This window comes from Talpa europaea (genome assembly GCF_964194135.1).
Source record: "Talpa europaea genome assembly, chromosome: 4".
Taxonomy (NCBI): Eukaryota; Metazoa; Chordata; class Mammalia; order Eulipotyphla; family Talpidae; genus Talpa; species Talpa europaea.
In genome coordinates, this window is record NC_140070.1 from 16,741,518 (window position 1) to 16,767,225 (window position 25,708).

General features: G+C 33.6%; 1 protein-coding gene across 1 annotated transcript in view; it reads right to left on the reverse strand.

Moving 5' to 3' along the window:
- The window catches only part of TLL1 (tolloid like 1), a gene marked incomplete at both ends in the record, with an annotated part of 170,903 nt that overhangs the window by 23,891 nt on the left and 121,304 nt on the right, over positions 1-25,708 (reverse strand). The window contains 8 exon segments of the mRNA XM_084232314.1: positions 3,622-3,656; positions 3,658-3,688; positions 9,103-9,283; positions 12,305-12,465; positions 13,384-13,509; positions 15,591-15,786; positions 24,322-24,467; positions 25,591-25,707. Coding sequence (XP_084088440.1) covers positions 3,622-3,656; positions 3,658-3,688; positions 9,103-9,283; positions 12,305-12,465; positions 13,384-13,509; positions 15,591-15,786; positions 24,322-24,467; positions 25,591-25,707 — 993 coding nt within the window.

Below are 25,708 nucleotides of genomic sequence, written 5' to 3' on the forward strand. Positions count from 1 at the left end.
GCAATTTTTTTTTTAAATATCAGTATAAATAACTACTGTAGTTGATTTTTTTTCATTAATTTTGCAGTTAGGATTTAGCATTAATGAATCTGGATATTATATAACATTCCAAGACACTAGAAGGCATCCTTAGATTACCTTAAAGGAGAAACAATTTATATATTTAAAACAAATCTACATTGGCAGAACAGTTTATTAATAAGGAAATCCCTAAAGGGACTTTTGATGTGCTGAAAATATAGTTTATGAGAAGAAATATGAGCTTTAAGAAATAGCCAACAAATTCACTACAGGGAAAAAAGCCAACCTAGATTAGCAAGCAGTCAATCCAGTGAGAGCTTTCAGCCATGTGCTAGTCACTCAGCTGTCACTCCACACCTGGCTTGTCCATTAAAGTCACAACTGGCAGATTGTTCCTGACACACATATATGCTGACACATCACTCAGACTTTCATCACTCCCATGGCACAGACAACAAAAAGGACACATGGCAGTCATATCAGAGGTGAGAGTTAGGTTGAATTCAAAATTACGCTGTCAACTGATTATTCTAGAGAGAATCAGCGAGCTAGCTCACGGTAGCACACAAGTAGCAAAGGCTACCTTTGCTTTTTTATTAAATAGATATCCACTATGGAGATGGGCTTACGATCTGATAGTAATTTTTTAGGATACATTTAATTTTTTTTCAATCCTTAATAATATGAGAGCACACACACGCTTTGGAGCTATATTCATGCGTTGACTGTATCAGTACATTCCAAATACATACAGGCAATGTCAGCTTTAAAGAAATCAGAATATCTATGATTTACATGTTCTCTACTGATTCCTACACTTTTAACATTCACAATGAGGACTCAACCAAAAAAAGACAATAAAAAAATTATTCTCTCATATAGCATCATACAACAAAATATATAAAAACATCAGAAGTCAGTAGAGAATTAGCCTTGTAAGCTTAATTTTAAGAGAATGTATAAAAACTTAGAATCCTCATTCCCTAGCTGTATTAATAGTGAAAATTATAGCTTGTGATTTACCAATGACCTATGCAGAATGGATGATAGTAAACCATACTTTCTGCAGCCATGGCCTCCTCTACTTGAATTTTGTAATTCAGACAGTCATTCAGACTGCTTAGAAAATGATTTAAATTTATAATTTTAAAGTAACTTTCCAGAGGCTCTTTACTTAAGAAGGTTCAAAAAAACTTCCTCATGCATAGACATAGAAGGACATTTTATTTGTACGAAATGAAAGATTCCATTAAAAAATTGCTAGTGCCAGAATTACTCTGAAATAGACACATATTTCCTATGAAAATGTTTATATAATGATTGCTTGGTATACCCAAAATAAAGCCTCATGGAGTGAATTTTAGTAGTATTATAATTCAGGAAGACTTGGAAATCTAACAATTTTAAACAAAGAAGTTTAGAGAAAATTATTTCATATTTGCAATCAACTGCTAAACAGATCCACTGCTCAGTGGCAAACCCTAAGATAGCAGGGAGTGCCTGAATCATACTTTACCTGGACCTGTATGGATCCTATATGAGAGATATGAACATGTTAAAACATAAGCATGAACACAGGTTATTGCTGAGTTTTTAAATGCAGTAATTTCATATAAAAACTATACCGTTGCAGAAAATATTTCTACAGTTAAACTTTATTCTAGTGGAAACTTCAAGTCACGCCTTTTATTGTATTGGGATGATATTCTTAAGACAGAATAGAATACAGTCTGACTAGTGAGAATGTTAACTAAAGAGAATTAAAACTAATATCTTTTTTTAAAAAAGATTTATTTATTTATACAAGAACTGGGGTATGTCAGAGGCGCGGGGGGTGAAAACTAATATCTTTTAATGGTAGTTTTTTTATGCCTGATTATGCATATTTCTGTTGTGATGGAAAATATTTTTAAAAATAAGTTATAGTAGAAAATAAAGAAAAGAAGAAAGAGAAAGAGAAAAGGAAGAGGGGAGGGGAAGGGAAAGATTTTATAGGGTCATTATTGTCTAAACATCCATTTTTTTTACTACTTTTTAATTTTATATATATTTTTACATCATTTTTCATTTTTGCACAATGTTTGTATTTTCATCTTGGTTATAGTCCCCATACAATTCCCACCCCCCTTGTTTTGATCCTACTCCCTCCTCCCCCCCCCCATAGTGTGTCACTGGCTTAGAGTTGCCTGTTGATTTTGATTTTTACTTTATTATAATGATAATTACCCTTTTTCCTAGTCCTTAAATGAAAGTCTCATTTTTTACTACTTTTATTGAGGTAACATTGGTTTATAACATTGTGCATGACTCAGAGGTAGAGAATCACACCCTTTAGGTGTGTGTCACCACATCACACTCCCATTAGGCACTAATAATCCCCCAGCATAGTCCACCGCGCCTCCTCCTCGCTTAGCTGTCTCCCTTCCCCACGCCCCTCTGCTAACCTCAATTCTACAGTCAGATTTCTAGAGCTGGTTATTGGTTTGATTTTGCTGACCTTTTCTTTTCTCTATATTCTACATAGGAGTGACACTATTTGGTATTTGTCTTTCTCCTTCTAACTTATTTCACTTAGCACAATGCCCTCCAATTCCACCCTTGTCACAAGTTTGTTTTTATTAATTGTAGATTCCCAGTTTCTTTCCTGCCCTCATTCCCACATCTGATGTTGCATAATAAAATTCAATGTCACATGAAAATTATCAAATAAATTTATAAAATATATTTATGAGTTAATCTAAAGTTTAGTTAAAATTCAAAATTGGACTAACAGTGGCAGAGGAAAGTTATCATGCCCAGCAAAGTAGCATATAAAACAGCGCCACCATGTGTCAAATAGTCAAATGAAAAGAGAAAATTTCAGTAAATATTGAAAACCCTATAATTATCCCATGCTTTACGTCATGCAGACAGAGGAAATTATTTATCTCAATATTTTAAGTTGTCTAGGAAGTAGTGAGTATGGTATATTTTTTAATAATTTTTTGAATAAAAATAAAATTGTAAACTATTTTAATTGAAGAGAATGCATCTTTTGAATGACCTACATTGATAAGAAATAGCAACATCATAAAAGATTAATTGCACAAATATATGCTGGATTTTCATGTATGAAAGGCCACCAAACTAGAGGACAAAAACTATCAAGCAGGATTGTCTTCACTTTCTCTCCCTTTCTCCTCTTAGGACACAAACTCTATAGATATTTTGAACAATAAAAAGCCAAATAAGGGGAGAGGACAGGAGAATAAAATATTTAAAATATCCTTCAGATTGTCTGCATAACAATTTTAATAATTGAGAATTCTATCAATAATTCATTTGAAATTTCCAAGCTTTTCCATAGGCACAAAATTTAAAAAAAAAATCATTAGTGATAGAAACATTGTTCTTTTTTAAATAAAAATAAATCATTTATTTTCTACAGATGGAAATTTCCCTCCTTCTTTGTAATGGACACATCTCCTTCCCACTCCCCAAGTTGGATGAAGGAATGGTCCATTATTAAAAAAAAAAGGGGGGGAGGTGATATTTTCCCACCTAATGCCTGCAAACTATCTCTGGCCTGACAGAGGCCCTCAGTCTATAAATAATACATACTGAACAGAACTGAAGTAGTAATCTGTATTAAAAATAAAAATTTTTACTTTGCAGAAAGCTTCCTTGTCTGTAGGAGAAAGTAAAAAAATAATGTACTAGAAACACACACATGCATAAGTACTCACAAAAACTGCTCAAATTCACATGCACACACAGGCAAGTGTGCACACACCCACACGCTTCAACTAGAATCTATCAAATAATCGCCTTCATGAAAGCACCAATAAACAAATAAGAGAAAATTTGCTCTTTCCATAAACATACAAATATGTAAATATCTTTAATAATGAAAACCTGGGAACAGAGTTCAAAAGCATGTAAAAAAATTGCAATCATGTTACTATTTATAATTTAAAATAGTACTAGTCAGTGTTTTGTTAGAATCATTTCTGGTTGAATTTCTTCTAAAATGGTCTACAAGCATTCCAAGAGAGAAATAGTGTAGAGTAGGAACAGTATGAAAATATATCTATATACAGTGTAAGGTGGATAAGATGAGGAGCATGTCAGCTGAAATGTCAGAGGTAAAAAATTGCACAAATCATATGGTCTGACTCCCATGTTTGTTAGACAGAAATGAATTGCAAGTCAAGAAATCTGGATTTTATTCCATTTCTGCCACTAAGCAAGATACTTGACATACCAGCAAGAGATCACATTCTCATTAACTTATCTATGAGGTTTATTAAATGAGGTTTATTCTTCCATTTCTGTTCTTGCTGTCATAGAAGTCATAATTGAGACCCTTCACTAGTTTAGGCTTCCCTAAAGAAGGTAAAATGTCTATACTCGACTCTCATTACCCAAACTCATTTGTCATCCCAAATGTGAATGCTACGATTCAGCTTTTAAAAGCATGCCAAATTTCCCAAATGTTGCCATTTTTACACACACACACTCTTACTATAATTTCCTTTAACCCACTTAAAGAAAAATAATTTGTTCTGAGTAGAATACAGGTCATTTCACTACTGATAATAAACAAACTACATCACAAATGCCTGCATAGATGTGTATATGTCTATTCAAATATGGTATCATATAAAAGTAATGGTTTTATCATCATATAAAGTAAGTCATTACTGTTACTCCAATAACAAACTCCATTCAGTCTAAGAAAAGACCAGTGATATCTTGGATTAGATATTGTCTCAAAATGCTATGTCACCAGATTCCAACATTAGCTAAAAAATTGAATAGACACATAATTACATATAGTGTCCAAAGAACCTTACTTTGATATTCCTTATTTGCTTTAATATGATTTTTAAGTGTACCTAGAATTAATACAGCCTGACACTTTATTTTTGTAGAGACTCACATAGATTTTCTAGTGTATAATATCTTCCAAATTGTCAAGTTACAACATTTTCATGCTAGTTTATGATTTTTAATCAAGATTTATATGCAACAGTTTGTTACATTTATGAACATGGAAGTGACAAAAATAGTAATTATTCTATTAATAAGTTTTTAGTGTCATCCATCCCATTCCACTTCATAAGTCTGTGAGATTTTTGTTTAAAATCAGAAGCTCTATGTAAAACTATCTCAAAACTCTATATGATTATTAACTATTGTATTTTGGGCTATAAATATTTTATTTCACTGTATACATTAAAAATTCAAATATATTTCCTATTTTTCTTTCTATGCAACTCTCAACTGCAAGAAAGCTAGAACTTATTTTTAAATAACTCCTTCCCAAATAAGTAATCATATATTATTAAATATATTTTTCTTATTATTATTGAATTACTTGATAATTGTTCTTGGAAAAAGAATGTGGAAAATGCTTGACATATTATATAACTTGTTATGTTTTCATGAACTCATAGCCACTTCTGAAATTTTTAGAACACTATTTAAAACAGAATCATTAAAGACTAAGTAAGTCACCACAAAACATATTTTGATTAGTGTATATAATACATTAACAATACAATAACATATTTATTATAACACATATAATAAGGTATATAACATAATTTATGTATTGTATGTTATATGTAATGTATAATATATAACATATATTATAATGTTACAATACAGTAACATATTTATTCAATCTTATAGATAATATAAATTAACTACAAAAAATAAAATTACAAAATTTAACTCAGTTCAAAAACTTAAATTAATATTACTAATGTGTATTAATATTTATCAATATTTAGTTGCATTTAAAAATTTCTTTACTCTCAAAGATCAAAATCTAATATTTGCAAATCTAAAAATATTGATAACAGTTAAAATATGAGATAACTGGTGTTCTACAGTTTTATTTTTGTGTTTAAATCACACAAAAATTCTCTGAAGGAAACTAGAGAAAATGTACCCTCTTTGTACCTTAAGACAAGCATTCTTGGTATTTTTATATAATAACCACTTTCAAGTTTGTTTCTGCCCACATGCATAGCTGCATGCATAGTACACAGTTAGTTTTATAGTTAGAATTCCATTAATATTTTTATCATATCCAATTTTCATACCATGGAAACATCAAACCACCTTTATGTGTACAAAAAGTACGACAAAGTGCATTTACAATAACTTATTCACCATTTTCCTGTCACATTATTAGATTGCTTCTAATTTCTGAAATCATCACATTATAGTGATAGCCTTCTTCCAGATTTTGAGATATTTCTTCATGAAAGGATCCCAAGAATGGGATTTATGAGGCAAAGAGAATAGTCATTGTAATGACTCATGATCTTTTGCCAAATTTCATTCCAAAAATTTTATCACAATAAACCCATTGTGTTTATATCAAAACTACAACAGTGAATAACATTAAAAAAATCCTTTACTTTCATTTGTGAAGTACTGTATCCTTATAGTTCACATGCTCACTTTCTAATAAATGTAGATATAATAAATTATTTGGCTTTTCACACAATTGCATAATGTTACACAGAAGGACTTACTACTACCCTAAAATAATGTTTTTAAAGTGAATTGAAACTGTAAAGGTGGGTGATCTTTTGTAAATTATAATTCTATAAGATGATCATAATTAGGATATTTAGCTACATATTTCCTTATCTGCTGATATCTCTTGATAGCACCACACCAATCGATATGTTTTCTATCTTTTCTTTTCCCAAGCAAACATCTTCCTTGCTAGCAGAAATGCCCAGGAAATTCAATGTGAAATAGATCTAATTACTCATCTAGAATCATAGCATTTTAAATAGGAATCTGAAAAAGATCCAAGACTTTTCAACATATCTAAATGAAAACACTGAAAGTTTATACTTAATGATAATTATCTTGGTCTTTATAAAAAAAATCTAATAAAGAAGTAAAAAGTATATCTGTTGTTTTTCAGGTTCTAAGTATGTTGAGTGTAACGTACTACTAATGCCATTTGCAAAGGGCGTGATCAGCTCTAGGGTTAAGATGAACCAAGACAAATTAGAATTTAAATGCTTCACGTCACTGAGCAATTTTTTAACTCCTCAGCTGCCTCATCTGTCAAGCAAATATAGCAATTAGAATATCAGAGTATTATTTTGATTATTAAATAGATAATATATGCTTGCATATAAGTTCTCAAAAATAGTGGCTATAATATGAAAATATGGGGCGTAAATTCTTCTTAGACTTCATTGTTTAGCTTACTTAACTGCTAACATTCCATGAAACCATCTAGATTAATCTTCGAAAATAAAATATGGTCACTTAATTGATGTAATTTTTTTTAAAAATGGAGATGACTTCTAGTGGTACCAGTGAACATGATTTACAGCAAGTTAGCTATGATAGGCTGATTGTATAGTACTGTCTACTGAGGTGTTTGGTTAATGTTACAAAGCATAGCTGTGTAGAGATAGAAGTAAAGACTATATACCCTTATGTGCTAGAAAATAGCATCTTCTGCATATGCCTTCATATCTGTGTTACCAGAATTGAAGAAGTCCTCTATTTCTTAGTATTACTCCTAAGATACAACCAGAGAGTATGTCTTTATAATTTGGGAAGTTTTTCCTGACCATAAATATCAGAGTGAATTTCAAATGTGCTAGGTAACCTTTACTTAACTAAACTCTCTCTCATCAGTCTATCTGTAGCATGCGCCATTTAAAAAAGGAATAACTAAATAAGACATATGACTAAAGTAAAATAAAAATGATCTGAATGTTATTAAACTTATAACATTTATTCACTTTTTAATTTCAATTTTGAAAAAAATGTTTGGGTATCTCTAAGATAAGAGGTCTTATCTCTAACCAGTAAATCACCCAAGATTTGTAAAATACATGAGATATACATAAAGCGGTGAAACCTAAGAAAGTCTTCCTTTCACTGAGATAGGACATTTAAACTACTTTGAATAGCATAAATCTTAAATGAATGTCTTAAAAGAATTTTTAAAAGGCAGTTAAATCAGGGGGAAAGGAAATGAAAAAGACAAAGGAAACCAAGTCCATTGTATTTGGGACAGTTTTGTGTGTGACTTGGACCTCAATGGAGCTTGTGAACCATTAACTTCAATTACACTGAAAACCCCAAACAAACCCTGGGCATTGTAAATCTCATTAATTTTAAACACATGGGGACAGGGATAAATGGACTTTGAATTAACTCAATCCAAATTACTTAATATTAAAGCATAATTGGAATTCAGTTGCTTTAAATTGCTTGCCAGTTTGAAACACAGAATAGATTGCTATACTAAGGTTTATTACAATTTTTATATGTATTTGAAGTTGCAGAGTGTTTGCTTCGGCAGCATATATACTAAAATTGAAGTTGCAGAATATTATTTTTATAAAGCATGATTCTGAAATTGGGAAAATAAGGTTTCTATGTCTTTTTTTAATGTTTGGTGACCTTTCAGCTCTTTAGAAAGGAAATTTTACATTGAGTTGGTTAAAGTAAACATTGAATTCCAAATACAGAAGCTTCAACTATTAAATATATCTGATAATATATTGTTTTAGTAAAATTGTAATATATTCATATTTCTAGGTCTTTACTGTTATTTCTATAGTGAGGAGGGAAATATGGCTTTAATACCTATTTAATAAGAATGACAATATACTAATAAAAAGAGCAAGAAACATGTTGCCAAATTGTAAGAATAAAAAATATATTGTTAAAATATGACCACACATTCCAAAAACAAGATAAATTATTGTGAAAAATATCCACCACTTTTTGGAAATCCATTAGTATTCTCATCTACTTATAAAGAGTAAAGTCATATTAAAATCTTGTTATAAAAATTTTGTGCTGTTTGTACTAGCCTTTATTGTATTTAATTAGATTTTACATAAGATCTAATTGTATCAGTGGCTCTATTACTACATCTGAACTTTAAATTAAAAAAATGTTTGAACTTAGGATAAACGGTCATGCATTCCACAAACTTCCAAATAACACAGAAAACTGTGAAGAACAGTTGACATGCAATAAAAGCCAGTCTACCTTGAAAATTCATAAAATATACATGCAGGACCTGAATACTGGTACCTGAGAAGAAATGTGCTTTGAAGCCCTTCTTGGATACAGTGTTATCAGATTTGAATTCAATCCTCATATTATTGAACTGGGATGTGATCACGTCTGGCATTTCAGCACCACAGAATTTGCCATGCAATTTAGAGTCAGAGGAAAGACCACTCCAAATCTCCACGTAATCATATTTGCAAACCTAAAAAAAAAAAAAACATGGTTATTGTAGCTACTGGATTTTGAAGTATTCAATGATAATTGTTTTTGGAAAACTTATGTTTGGTATAATCAAACCACAGATGATACAAAGAGGGAAAAAAGATCAAGAAAAGGGATTCAATTTGAGACAGAAGGCATGAAAGATAGATGATAGAAGAATTTTACTCTGAATATATTTCCAAGAGATACTTACATCAATGTATACTTTTTATATGCATTGACAGCATACATCTATTCCAGAAAAAAGAAAAAAAAATGCAGCAAGAAGAACTGAGATGAATATTTGTCAAGATGATAGTGCTGACGGTCACAAAAAGAGCAGCAGTGCTCTATTTTGTTTTTAATTTTTACAAGGCACGATAGAGGAACCATCATGTAGTGCCTCAATGCATTCAACAATAACCATTGTTTTTGTCTTATTTAATAATATCTCCTGGTACAACTAGTCTATGAAACTGAAGTTGGTACAATTCAATCTATGAAACAACCATTAACAATAGAAATGATCCTTTGTACTGTAAAAAGGAGAAACCTAACATTCACAAAATTTTATATAATTTGCCCAAGATTTTATTTATTATCTGTGGTAGTTTCATGGTCAACAGAATGGAGTTTGGCCTGGTCTGGTGTTGAGCTCCACAAACAGTATGTTCTAATCAGATCAGCACCATTACAGACTTTCAAAGTGAGACAGGCACTTGGGACCTAAGAACAAGATCCCTTTGCCTTTCACACCTATTAAAAGGACTGATTTTTTTTTTTTTATTTCTTTGAGTTGTTAGGTACTGTGAAGCTACTCTGCTACAGGATTGTAAACAAAAAGGAACTCTAGTCAATAGAATGGAGGTAGTCCTTTATACTAACTTGATTTATAGGCAATGCACTAACAATAAAATGAAGAAGGTAAGTGAATGCCAGGTATTCTTTAGCAATTTTATAGCCACAAACACATGTTGCCATAAAACCCTTTTCCAAAGGTCTGACAGTACACCTTCTAAAGAACATATCTTGTATGAATGTCCTTATTCTATAAATGTGTAATTAGCGAGATTTAATAATGCGTATGATTGAGCCAGGGGGCATAATTTGCACTTTGCAATACGTCAACTCAAACTATTGGTTCTTGTGATATTAATTAACAGGGTGATAAATAAGCAAAATATTGCTAGGAAAAATTAAAGACATTTTTTGTCTACATTGTTGCAACTTTTGTGTTGAACAGGCTTCAACATAGCGTAGGAGAAGGCTGCCACGGCTAACAATGGTTAGCACTGATGTTCCTTAGGGATATTCATCTTATTTAACACATAAAACAAAATTTTACTTTAACTTAGCATTCTCTCTGTGAGTTTTTGCTTATGTCTTTATAAACAGCTAAGCTGTCAAACTATGAAAATACACAGAATTGTATAATACCTTTCTACACAGACACATCAGTATTAAATGAGTGATTCTGGGATATGTTACAGAGTTTGTAAAAGGTCCTTCCGTGACCAGAAACATGACATAAGAAAAATACTTTTGGAACACAGTGCCCAATTTATGTAAAATCATCTGTCATGCTTCTTCCTGAACATAAACTAGCCTTTTTTAGAAATACTTATCAATTAATGAATTAAAATGTCATTTCCACCACAATACTTTTAGGGAATACTAGAAAATAGAAGTCTTTCACACTAAATCAGGACTGGTGAGGAGATTCTCATTTGCAAAAATGAGTGACTCCTATGAAAATTTTTGTGAAAACACTGTAAAAATTATATTCTTCATTTCAATATTTCCCCAAATTTCAGATAATTCTAAAAGGAATACAATATTTCATGATGTGGATAAAATATGTCTTTCCCATCATAAAGCCTACAAATGATTTTTTAAAGAAAATTTTAAATGGTCCATTGATCTCTAAAAAATCTATAATTCTCTGAAATATATGTTAATCACGTCAGACTTTAATTTCCTTTAAGTGAACCCAAAAGTTAGCAACTTTATTTTACCTTTGTAAGAGACTTTTTGCCTTAGTAAGAGACTAAAAAATGCTCAGGAGTGTCTTGAAAACTACAGGCAGTATTAAGAGGTAAGAAAAAAGCAATTAAAAACAAAAGAAGTCAGGGGAGGAAGAACAAAGACAAAATTATGGCCTAAAGCTCACAAATATTAACAATTATTCTCTTACTTCTTCCAAGTGTCCAATAAAAATATATCAAAGACAAAATAATGGAGTTAACTTCATCTTTTTTAGAAGCCTGAATCACATTCATTTTAAAATGAGCACAGAAAAAAGTGCAGAGAGAAAAGATATGGGAGTTAGAAAAAGAAAAGCAAAAAAGTAGGAAAACGCAAATATAACAAACTTTTGTTACATTTTCTCTGGATCAAACCAGTCGTGACCAGTCTTTTACAGGCCACAGTTCTAAAAGTTCTCATTTCTAGCCTTGACCTTCCAGTTGCACTTGGTGTGTGTGTGTATTCTGACACAGGATCTCTCACATCATTGATTTTACTTGTTGAAATGTGGTCCACTGTCAAGAAATTACACCTTTACCGCATAAGCTATATTTTGTAAAAGAAAAATAATGCCCATGAAATGCATCTTCTGATGAGGTTAAAAAATTAATCTTTCCTTATTTGTGAACCATAAGCACATTCATGATGAAAAACTATTTATTTCATGAAAATACACACATTTCCACAAGTAAAATATACCAGGTTCTCCCAAATGGATATTTTTGTTATGACTCAACTAGTGGATGTTGGTTTATTTTTTCTAGAAAAATCTATGTGACATGAAGCTGATGTAACTTGTTCATAGTTCTTTAATAAATCAAGGAAATTCTGTATATTCATACACTGAATAAAACTCCCTCTGGATAACTTTCAATCTCACAGAAGCAGTCTAAAATGTCATTTAATGCCTTCCTTCCTTTCCTCCTTCCATTTACCAGTTTGCCTTAGGCGATTCACAAGCCATGATGGGAAAAAAGTATATTTATTGTTTACTTACTTCATTGCCCTCCAATTCAAAAAACTCAAACTTCATAGAAATCCTGTACTGAGTTGGTGCAACCACTTGCCACACACAGTTTTTATTAGGTGGGTATTCCTTGGGCCAGCCTGGGGTGGTTATGGTGCCATTAAGTTTGGTAAGGAGTCCACCACAAGCCGCTAGAAGGAAAGAAAAAGCAAAGGTTTTCCCTTAGTAAGGAAGGTTTCCTTATTAGGTTTCCCAAACATATCAGCTTTAAATTTCATCCATCTTCCTTCAAAATCTAGAAAGTTTTGCCACCTATGTCACTCATGTCCTCTATCACAGGTATAGTAAGAAGAGAACAATAAGTTCATTTTTAGAGAGCGTGCATTTTTATAGGAAACACCAAAAGCAAATTAGTATAAACATAAGTATAAATAATGCTAAATGGTTACAGCTCTATGACAATGATGGCAGAAATTTTCAGAGGGGAATAAAGGAGAAATAAACATTACAGAGAAAGATCAGTACATTAATTTTGTCTGTAGAGATTAAAATAGAAATAGGTGATCCAACTAGAGAGGTGAAGAAATAGGTGTAGGGGCCTCCCTGGTGGCGCAATTATGAAGCAATCCACAGCCTCTGCAGCACAAGTTCGATCTCCGAATGGCCAGGGAGCTACCCACATGGCGCAGCAGACCTCTCCTGTCTCTCCCGCTGCTCCCCCCAGCAGTGTATTTCAGTCAGTCTGCCTGTTCTGTTCCCCACTCTGTCTCTGGTGAATCCTCTTACCCCCAGCATCTCTAGCCTGTACCCCAGCTCTTGCATGCATAAATAAATAAATCTTTTAAAAAAAAAAAGAAAAAAAATGGACATCCATGCACATACAAATAAGGTGAACTGGACCTCAAAGGAGGAAAGAATTGTTTCTATAACAAGAATTCAGGAAGATTTCACATTTGCTGTGACATAGCTGAGGAAAGAGGCTACTATAGAGTAAAGGAAATGGAAGATGGCAGCAGAAAGGGAGAGAGAAAGAACTAGACTAAGTGACAGAAGGAAGGGAATGGGGCTGGGGCTTTAGGCAGGGGAAGCTGGGGGGAACCCCTCTATACCTTCACAAGTCCTCTTGTCGGGTCCCAGCTCATAGCCCGGCTCACAGGCGCACTGGTAACTGCCCAGAGTGTTCAGGCACCGCTGCTCACAGCCTCCATGGTCAGGCTTGGCACACTCATCTTCCTCTACAAAGAAGGTAAGAGTAGGGGAACAGCTAGAGTATTTTACTTATGTATTACCCACGGGAAATGTTTTTCAAAGTATGATGCGTAGTGGTTCTGACTAAAACTGAGTCAATTCATTCCTTCAACAAAGAGCACAGATGATTCACAAGTCCAAGGTGGGTGACATGCAGGAATTCACATCACTGAAAGACTGGAAACCTACTGCAGGGCCAACTGGAGATCACCTTATCTCAGAGAATACATTTTCTTATATTAGAATCATATGGGAATTATTAAAAGCTAGACATTTTACAGAAGTAAAAAATCTCTTTAAGTAAGAAGTTACTTAAAAAAACATAACTACCTGAAATGTTTTTTTAAACAGTGTCATTTTTAAGAAATGGATAATGGTGACAACAAATTAAATGGAAAAAACTCAGAGACTTTCAATGTCTTTAAATTTAAAATATTTGGTGTTTCTTATATGGACACGTTGATCCAGAAAATGTAATAATTCAATATTTTTGTAAATACATATACAACATTAATTGGAAGTGGAAGCCTAAAAATATATGAAAATATATATTATTTTCTAAAAATGTATATGATAGGGTACTCTACCATCTCATTCTTTAGGAATAAACTACTGTGAGCTAAATAGATAACTAAAGTCCTCTGGAGAAATTTTGCACAAAAACAGTAAGGATTTTTGACAACCAAACAGACATCACATGAAAGTATCTTGCTAATATGTTACTTTTATTATAAAATATCACATATAGAGAAAATTAAAGCAGGTACACTTAACATATCCTCCTAGTACATGCAGGAAAAACATTCTATAAAAATCAGCATAGGAAAAAAATTGTTTTATCTTAAAAGCAATGTTATTCTACAGGAGACACTTAATATAAATGTCTATGGATTTTGTACATGCATGTTTGATGTTTCTATTTATACTAAAATAAGTTTCTTTTTTTAAATAGATTTATTTATTTATACAAGAGCTGGGGTACAGGCCAGAGGCATGGAAGGGTGAAAGGATTCACCAGAGACAGAGCAGGGAGCAGAACAGGCAGACAGACTGAAAGGTCTGCTGAGGGGAGCAGTGGGTAGGACAGGAGAAGTCTGCTGTGCCATGTGGGTATCTCCCTGGCTGGCTGGGAATCGAACCCATGCTGCAGCTTCACAGTGCTGGGTTCAATCCGCTACATCACCAGAGAGGCCCTATGTATATTAAAATAGCTTTCTATTTGGCCTCAATTAAAACACAACAAATATGCGGTAGAAAAATAAACTAAAATTTAATAATGCAATTCATTATCAGTAATAATTATAATTAATAATTCTTTGTCAAAAAGGCACTTTAAGTATCACAATATTTTATGAGGTGTCCATAAATTATTTCCAATATGTTGGAATGCTAGTCTGGAGGTAATGGTTTAGAAATACTCCCACCTGGAAGTAAACTGATGAACTACATGTCATGAACCCACTTGGGTAATGAATCCTTTATTGACTATGCTGCAAATATTTTATCCCTTTCTGGGTTGTGCTATTATCATTATTTCATTAAAAATAGCGTGGGGCCTCGGTGGTGGCACAAGGGGTTCTCAGCACTAAATCTCAGCACTAAGAAGCCATCAGCAGCCACTGAAGCACGAATTCAATACCCTGCCAGGGAGCTAAACCCCATGGCACAGCAGACCTCTCCTACCTTGTCCGCTGGTACCCTCAGCAGTGTATTTCAGTGGATCTGCCTGTTCTTCTCCCCTCTCTGTCTCTGGTGTGCCCTCTCACCCACCCCCACACCTCTGGCCTACACCCCAGCTCTTGTATGCATAAATAAATGAATCCTAAAAAAAAATAAGTTTAAAAAAATAGATGGTGTAATATCCTAATGCAGTTCCTATCCTATATGACACTTCTAAATTCCAGTTTATTTAATAATTTTTTCCCTGAGAAAGCACCCAGTATCCTTATGTACAGTACATATTCCAACTTTCTGCATAACTTTACTTGAATTCGACTATAACTCAAAACCTAATATCACAATTATCCCTGACAAAATAAAAAGCTCACCCTTTAAGTCTTTTTGTTACCTTTGAAAAAATTGGCAGCAAATCCTGCCTTGTTCACAGTTCCATCAGAAACAAACTTCATCCACAAGGTGTTGGAGGTAGATCGTATATCTTCAGGTTTATCATAACCACAGAAACGCCCTATCAAGGGGCTATTTTCATTGGTTCCATCTCGGACTTCTAGGTAGTCATAGGCACAATTGTCATGTCTTTCAATCTGAACAGTAAAAATATGTGAACATATATCTCATTAAGAGGTGAAATAATTTCTATAGAAAAATTATTATATATTCTCAGCACCACAGTACCGACATGGTCATATGAAGAATTATTTATGTGAAATGAGAGTACTTCTTGTGAGTATGTATGTGGAAAGCCCTACAATTGTCCATGACTTAAAGATGCATTATTTTGTAGATAAGAAGAGATTTTTCAAAAGTTCCCAGAGACAGTGTGTCCACAAGGTTCAGATCAACAGAAGTTAGTTGCCTAAAAAAGAACATTAAAATGCAAGTAGTGATTCTGTGGGCAATAAAATTGAAATATATATATATACTTTAAAAATCTGGACCACATATGCCATGAGCAATATATAATTTGCTGTGAAACATAGCTGTAAATGTTTTCAGAGTACATCAACAAAACTATTACTTTATTCATAAAGAAGCTGGATTCATACACTATCCACAAATAGTCTACTGTTTTAGGTTACAAATCTCTTTTTGAAGGAAAATCTGATAATATGGGATTATATTTCTTCCTAGTCTATGAAATTATTTACCCAGAGTTGGCATAGTTCCATGTAGAAAGACCACTATTTTCTAGAATTAGCACTCGGTGTCCCTTTTTCAAGGTAGCATGACTTGTTTGGATGAGTCTTTTTTACCTCAACCCACTTCTCTCAGCTCACATAACATGGAGGAATTCTGTCTCTTTTCATAAACAATTTAAGGTCAGACTATTGGCCTATGAAGCTTTACGGAAAAGTGCATGTTCAAGGACCTATGTTTTAGCATTGAACTCGCTTTCTAAAAACAACAGTAAACAAATTACATTATTTTTTATTAATGTTATGCATCTGGTACTAGGAGTAACACAGCAGAAATATACACTGTATTCTTATAAAATACCACATTTACTGAGAAATTGTTAAGAAAAATAAAATGTGCCTCAAATGCATGAATTTATGATATTCAGAAATGCTTTGTCTCCACAACAATCCCAGATATCTTACCAATGGCCACAATTATCTTTATTAGCATATTTTTCCATTTTAATAGCATCAATGTTAATTTCAATGCCAGTATGCTAAATCTGCTCTATTGGTGTTAATTACATTTCTTCATCTACCTTTGATGAGCACAAATGAAATTTTGAGATATCTGTCATTTATGTAACAATTTCTCCAGCTATTTCATTATTTCATCAATGAATATACAGAATGGAGACAAATAAATGCTGTTTAAGCTAAGCGTGGATCAAGTCCATTGATGTTATGCCAGTAACCTTAAGCTTTAAGTGAAAAGAATACCAAACTCATTGATTTATAAAAACAAAAGAAGAAAAAGCAGTTTCTTCTTGAGTTCAGTCATGGACACAGTTCATAGAGCTGGGACCTGAAAGCAGTGTTATGCACAATTACACATACAATAAATATGTTTTGATAATGATGGCAGTGATTTATTACAGACTTTAAGGTAATCAGAGCATAAACCATATATGAATGTGGCAAGTTTATCATAATGTAAACAGAATTCATACATACATTAGAGAATACAATAAAAGTGATAGTAAGTGCTGAACACTTTTTGGAAACTGATATATTAAATGACATGGGAAGAAAGAACATGAAGAAGAAAGAACAACTATAAAGATTAGCCAGAAGGGATTAGTATTACATTTCATTACTAAATTTGGGCTCATGGCATTATTGGCAGGTTAGAGCAAGGGAAAGCTGAGTGATTTCTATTTAGCAAGAACTAGATTCAGTTAAATGTAACCTAAAGTGGTCACTCTCATTCTGAAACTGCCAACCAGTGCAGAGTTTTGGGGTCATTGCAAGGGGTGAGCTTTCAGAGAAAACGGCAGCCAGCCCTGGAGCAAGGGGCCATGCAGACTTCAGACCATTCATATACTTTTGCCTTTATTTTATAATCTAAATTTTCAAATAAATTTAACATTATAAAATCATCTACTGCATGCCCTAGGTATCTGTAAAATGCTATGAAACACCTTAAAATTTCTCTAAGTAATAGTTTCAATAAAACTCTCTCATGTTCCCAAGAAGTAGAAAATAGAATTACCATATGATCCAGCTACCCCAATTCTGAATATAAAGCCAATAAATTGAAAACAGGGACTTGAAGAGATACTTGCACACACGTGTTCATAGTAGCCTTATAAACAACTGTCAAAAGGTGGAAGCAATTCAAATGTCTATCAAAGGATGAATGAATAAACAAAATATGGTGTATACATACAATAGAACAGTATTCAGTCTCAGAAAGGAAGGAAATCCTTTCATGGGCTAGAACATGACTGAACCTTGAGGATTTTACACTGAGTAAAAAAGGCAAGTATGAAATGGTTTTACTCATGCAAGGAACCCAGAGTAAACAGTCAAATTCAGAGAGACAGAGAGTAGAAGGGTGGAGGAGAAAGAGGATTGTTATCGATTAGGTTAGATTTTCAGTTTTGCAGTATGAAAAGAGTTTTGGAGATTGATTGCAAAAATATTTGAATGTTGAATTAATGCTTAGTGAACTCTATACTTAAAAAAATGGTTAGGATGGTAAATGTTATGTTGTATCTATTTTACCACAAAAAGAAAAAACCTCTCCCAAGACTATAGGAATGCAGTTTTAAAATACAATGAATACAATCAATCGGATGAATTACTAAGCTTTTAGAAAGAATATAATCCAAAATCTCTATACTTGGAGCCATACTAAAGTCGTTATTTTTTGCATGGGGGGAAATGTTAAAAGGGGATGCTAAAACACAATGTGAAGTAGCATTGATCATTAAAAAATTAATTTTAATTATTGTGAAAATCCAGTAGCATCTAAAAATTGGTGCTATCTGGGCCTCCCTGGTGGTATGAGGGGTTAAGACGCAGCACGATGAAGCTATCCATAGCCACTGCAGCACGAGTTCAATCCCAGGCCAGGGAGGTGACCTCTCCTGTCTTGCCCACTGCTCCCCTCAGTAGTGTATTTCAGTAGATCTGCCTGTTTCTGTTCCCTACTCTGTCTCTGGTGAATCCTCTCACCACCCCCCACACCTCTGGCCTGTAACCCAGCTCTTGTATGCATAAATAAATAAATCCTTAAAATATATATATATAAAAAAATTGGTGCTATCAACAAAAGGAATTTTGAATAAAAAGATGAGTCCTGAGTCCAAAGAACATGATTTTAAAATTTGCTATAATCATATTTAATATTTTATTTATTAATATTATTTTATTATTACTACTTAAATTTAATTAACACTGTTCATAGATAATTCTCTCTCAAAGGAGGAGTTAAAAACAAGTATGTTCAGCCCGGTGAAAATCAGAATTATGAACCTGGTTAGGTGCATTTTTATGTGACTGAGCATTTAAAAATCCTGCCATTTGATTTTTTTTTCATGACACAATATTTTTAACTCACTTGTAAATTTAATAAATATTTATTAAAACCTACTGTGGCTACATGAATATTTTGCAGTGTATATATTATAAAAGATGGGGACTAAAACAGACATCACTGACTGACAGGAATATAATCATATAATACAAAATAAAGATAGCCCTGGAGGTCAAGAATTAAATGCTAGGAGACAATATCCATGCCTGCCTTTATTCCTAGGACTTGAGTGCAAGAGTACACCAGTCCATGGAATTGGTTTCAATCACACTGGCACCAATCATGAATTGTGTGACCTGGGGCAAGTTTATTTAAACTAACAGATAGTCCTCTTTTCAGTAGAATTATCGCTAAACCATAATTCTAAAGATTACTTAATTCTTTTCTAGTCATTAACCAATATATATTCACAGCTAAACATCCAAAAACAGTACATGGCAAGCTTAAAATGCTCCCTAAAATCTCTGGTCTTTGCTCTACAAAGACTAGTATACTTAACTTAAACTAACATAAAATATTTAAAAGAATTAAAGGATTGCTTTTAGTCAGGAAATCCACTAAATAGCTTGATAAAAACTTTTGTACATAGTTCAAAATGTTGTAGCACAAAGTAATGATGAGAGAGGCTATTAAACATCAGTGGTTTTCATAAGGGAAGTGTCACCAAATCAGGTTGTATAGAAAAGTTGACAAGTACCTCAAACTTAATCCCACTTAAATTAATGTACGTGGAGAGTTCAATGTAAACATGCATAAGCTCTGGGTTTAATTCACTTCTTTTCTGCTTTATTGACATTTCTTTGAATCTGTTACTATAAACATTTTTAGTCCCCCTAATGTTTTCTCTCCCATATTTCTGAATATCAGAAGTACTCAAATAAAACAGTAGTAATGTACAAAGAGCACAGCCGCTGACTAAAGAACAAATTCTCCAGGGCCTCCCCGGTGGTGCAGCGGTAGAGCGCTGGGTTGCGAAGCTGCCCGCGGCCTCTGCGGCGCTGGTTCAATCCCCGGCTGCTTCCCGGCCACCGGAGGAGGGTCCCACATGGCGCGCAGACCTCCCCTGCCGCCCGCTGCTCCCCTCAGCAGTGTACTTCGGTCCTTCTGCCTGCTCTACTCCCTGCTCTGGCTCTGGTGAATTCTCTCACCCTCCTGCGCTTCTGACTGTACCCAGTGCTTTTATAAACAAAACAAACAAACAAATAAATAAATAAAACATGCCTCTATTAAAAAAAAAAAAAAAGAACAAATTCTCCAAAATGATTTCAGGTATGATCTGTATTCCTTAGGAAACAATGAATCAGTTGAAGAAGAAAGAGCTTCTCAAAGGGTATGACTACAGAAGAATCAGGACTCTATGACCCTCCAAATATTGGCCTTTCCTGCTCAAAGACATCTGAAAATTCATTAGCCAAGAGACCTGCTTCTGGAGAAATACGGGTTTAGGTTCCTAAGGGCTTCCAGTCACAAAATTTTTGTCAAACAATCAATACATACTTTTTGTATGTATATTTCTATTCAAAGACATCTTAATATATGCTGTCCATTCATTAACACTAAATTGATCACAAAGAGCTCTCTAACACAAGCCTATGATATAGTAGGACACCTCTAAGTTCCTTGTCACTTCTGAATTTCTTAGAGCTTATCTCTTTACATTTTCTCCATGGGGAAATTCACACATGGGACTATGGATATCAGACAATTCTAGTAGTATTTTACTGCCCTGAGCATGCTCATAAGTGACCTAGAAAGCATCACAACTATTGGTTTGGGATTACAAATAAATTTGAGTGAGATTTTGCAAATAGACAACCTGTGAATAATAAAGATAAACTCTATGTGGATTTGAATGCTGGTTTAGTGTTCTCTTGTGTGAAACTAGGATAATGGCATAAGCTCAGTTCCCTGAACTACAAGATTTAGATGATATATTAAGACACCTTATCACTTCTGAATTTCTTAGAGCCCAGGATCTCTTGTCTAAATTCAGTTTCAGAGTATACCAGGTCCTCTATAATCCAAATTTTTCTTACATATCCATGTTTATTGCCCCAACATGAAAACTTCCATAGTTTTGTAGGAAAAAATATTTATATTAATTTATATTATTAAAAATATTTAATATTTAAAAATATTTAATTTATATTATTAAAAATATTAAAAATATTTATATTAATTTATAATAATTTATATTGATTTCCATCCACCCCATCATGCCCTGTCTACATCATATCTGTCTACGTATGTTCCACCATAAATTCATTCCTCCCATTATCAAGTATTAATCACACATCTACTGGTAATGTAGACAGAGGGATTAACAAGACAGATCAGATTGCAACTCCTTGGTGATTGTATTCTATTGACAGAGACAGACAGTAACCATTTATACAAACAGATCCATGACATAAATTCTGTAGTCATATATACAGCAAACTGAAATAAAATAAGAATGATAGTTTATAGACAACTGTAGGTAAGAAAAAACTTTACAGTTGCCAGTAAGGACTTTTTTAATTATTTCTTTCATTTGTTTTATTAATGATGTACCACTTTTTTATATCCTTGTTTGTGTTTTCACAATATTCTTTCAAGAATATTCAGGGAACATTGTTCCCTTAGGTGTGGTGACCATAGTTCTCCTACTACCACCAACACATATAAGTATTTTTGACTTAAAAGGGTATTAAAAATAAACAGAAACCCATCACCATCCATTAGACCCCTCCAAATAAAGTAGGAATTAAAGCAAAGATCTGGAAGGAGAACATCAGTGGCAAATGCTATGATGAGGGAGTAATCACAGTGTTGAAGACAAGAAAGAAGACCAGAGTGGCTGGCACAGAGATAATGAGAATGAGCTTAGGGCCAAATTGCAAGTTACTTTTGTCCATGACAACTGAGTCTGGATCTCATTTTAGGTGTGATGGAAACCTGGAATAATTAAAGCATTATGGTGCTATGATCTTAACTCACATTATACAGTATCATTCTTGCTGTTATATGGAAAATAGGGTATGTAGGGGAAAACAAAGATGTGGTACTTTCATAAATTCCAAGAGAAGGGGCAATCATGGGAAATGAGAGGTGACCAGAAAGTTGGCATAAAGTGGTTATGTATAGAGTATACAGAAGACAAAGTAAATGGAATATGCTGATGAATTTTGCTTTGAAGTTTCAGGAAAAAGTGGAGTTAGGGATATTCCTTGAGTAACAGTAAATACTATTAGGGAATAATAAATACTGAATTAGGAAAGACTGAAGAAGAGATGGCTTAGGAAGACAAAAGAATAAAAGATTTTGTCAATTTAAAGGTGAGATGTCTATTAGACATTAAAATATGTCCACTATATAATTGAAGAAGAAAGAGACATGAGTAAATGAGACAAAATGAAGAAAGGACAGGGAAGCAGACATAATAAAATGTACTATCAGTCAAACTGTTATATGACTTTTTCCCAGCCCCAAAACTTACTAAAAAATTATCCATTCACCCTATTGACACATATTTATTAAATATGTTCTGTATCAAGTTTGATTCTAAGAGGGTGAGATATAAATCTTTCCTATTTATCCTCATGCTATCCTATTTTTTTAAGAATATTACTGCTACACTTTATTGATATATTTTTTAAAACTCCTAAGCAACTAAGTCAGCAACTTCTGAAGTTGCACCTCAATTTTTAGATGCATGGAAAGAACACATTCTCCAACATCACTTCTGAAGTCAAATTCCATAATTCATTGAATTATATATTGAAAGAATTATGTTCTTATTTTTTGTAATATCACAAAATACCAGTAATGTGAACATTAGGTAGATAAATTTTCAATGAATCGTTTGTTTTGTTGTTTTGGTCTAAATAACAAGTAAACCCTATCCAATTTCAGATTGTTGTTAATTAAATGGTTTATTTGAATAATATTAACAATCTTACTGATGTATAAAAATGAAAAAAAAAATGCAAATGCAAATAAAATTATCTCAGAACCAAGTTTTCCAAAAACTGCAAGCTGGTCAGGTATGCAAAATACAACATCATGATCATAATAGAAAGAATACTTTTTTCATGATAAAAGGAAATAGGCCTAGGAAAGTAAAAGCTATTTGCAAAGCAGAGAGAGAAGATAACTATCACACAGCTTGGAGACAGGAAGGTGAGATTCTCTGGGCTTTCAGATAATGCCTGGAGTCCCATGGGGATTCAAGAAACACCACCAAGTCAAAGCATAAGTGGCAGGTACACCCAGCTAGCAAATGGGGTTGTCTACTGTTTGGTTGGATAGTGAATCGACCTTTTAATTAGTAAAGGAAACATCTCCTATTCTAGCTGCTGCATGTCTAACCCCTGCCTGGACTACCACCACCATCTTTTCTTCCCACATCCCCTTGGGCTCTCATTTCTTTGAAACATACCCTGGAGTTCCAAACAAATTCTCCCAACTCTCACCTTCTAATTCCTAATCCCTTCTCTCCCGCCCCACAAAACTGAGTCATTAGCCAGTTTGGTAGTTTTAGCCCAGACTTTGTTCCAGAATTCTGTCTGGTCTTTGGTTTATTCTATTCTCATCTCATTTCTCAATTGTGGTGCTGATCTCCTGGACAAATATTTTTGATGAAGTCAAGTTCTTAAGAACACTTAAAACCCTATTTCTGATAAACAATTTTCTATGTAATGGTTAAAAGGTAAAGAATGGATTTTCCCCTGACAACAACAAAAAAAGATGGTCTACCTTTTAACCTTTAAGTTTAGAGGAGAAATAAAAGTTCTATTATTTAATGGACCCTTCAAGCAGTCTTGTGAAACAAGTCTGTGCATTTGTCAAAAAAAAAAAGAAAAACCTATTGTCAGTACTTCAAACATTTTAATTCAAATAGCAAAGATAATGTAAACTTACTTTAATCTTCTTGAAAATGTCTGCAACAAGAGGAAAGAAAAGGGAGGGAAAAAAAACCCTCTTTTGCTCTTGATGTTCCATTTTATAGGCAATCTTTTGCTTCTCCCCTGATTAAAAAGCTGATTGTCTGGTTCTCTGCTTGTTTAATGAGGATTCCCTTAAATGCCACTCTCATTTATGGAGGATCCATTGCGAGATGTCAGCCTAAATAACTTTACCTCAAAGGCCTGAAAGGTCAGTCCCACATAGTAGTCTTCTGACACTGTTATTTTCCACACACATTCTTTCATCGGTCTGTAGTCATCAGGATAATTAGGAGACTGAATCTGCCCCTCATTTTTACGTATCTCACCTCCACAGATGGCTGAGGAAAGCAAAAATATACAAATAAATAAACCCAGGCCTGCACTTCATTTTCCTTTTCTCCTAAGATAACATTGTAGTTCAGAGCCTGTGGTTATAAAAATCAAAGTTGCTTGGCTGTACTGTTGTAAATATTTAGATGATTAAAAATAAAACCTTTGCCATTTCACTACAACTATCAGATAGTAGCGAGGAATATGATTTTTTTAATCACAGTTCATTCACATTTTTACCCCCGGAAGGATTTTTTTTTTAACTTTTTAAAACCTCTTGAGATTTTGTAAATATATTCTGTGTGAGTCTGTTCTGAGATTCCCTGAGCTGCTTCTTCTGGTGTTATGACCTCAGGTGAAGCAGCTGATCAGAGCTGAGTTCCACAGAACTCTGGGGATCTGTGGCAGAAGCTAGGCTCACAGCTGGACACCTGTGCCTCCATCCAAAAAATCCTCTTTTCAGCTATACAGTTCATCTTAAAACAAAGTGCTTCCTTTACTTAAACATTTAAAGAAGGCAGAGATCGTCTGTCTTCTAAATTACCTAATTTCTGTGCTAGTGGAGGCAGCAGCAAGAAGGGTCTCTTCCACCCACAACCTGGCCAGAGTTGCTGTTTTCAGGCCAGGAAGCACAATGCCAGTTTATTGTTTTAGAGAAACATAGAAGCATCTAGTAAATTCTTCTTTGAGTGCTGACTCTCTCATTTAGACAAAGCAGGCTCCAGAAATGTGCACAATTACTTTCTGTGCATTTCCCTGTGAATGTTTCAGCAGTACAGGCACTGATAGAACAGGGCTTCGGTAGAAAGGAAAATAATAATTTCAAGTAACATTTTAATATTATCATGAAAGCAATTGAACTTTAAAACATCCTGTGCTGTTTGTTGGTTTTTCCCCAACTCAAAACCCTGAGTACATGAAATGACTACATCATGGGTACCAGACAAGTTGTTCTTGCATTTTAATATTAGTGGGTGCTTTTTTTAAAATCACCCTTGTAAATGTTATAATATAGGTTCAGAAAAGTTCATCATTAAAGCATGGTTACATCATTCTAATGAAGTCAGTAGAAAAGGTATTTTCACTAAGAGCTCTAAGAAGATGTCATCTCTAAAATACAATGTGACTAACCTTCATAGATGGCCGCAAAACCTTTTCCTACCCAGTTACTGCTGCTCCGAAACTCAATCCACATCCTGCTGTCAGTGGAGGTGAGAACTTCAGGCACTTTGTCCCCACAAAATCTACC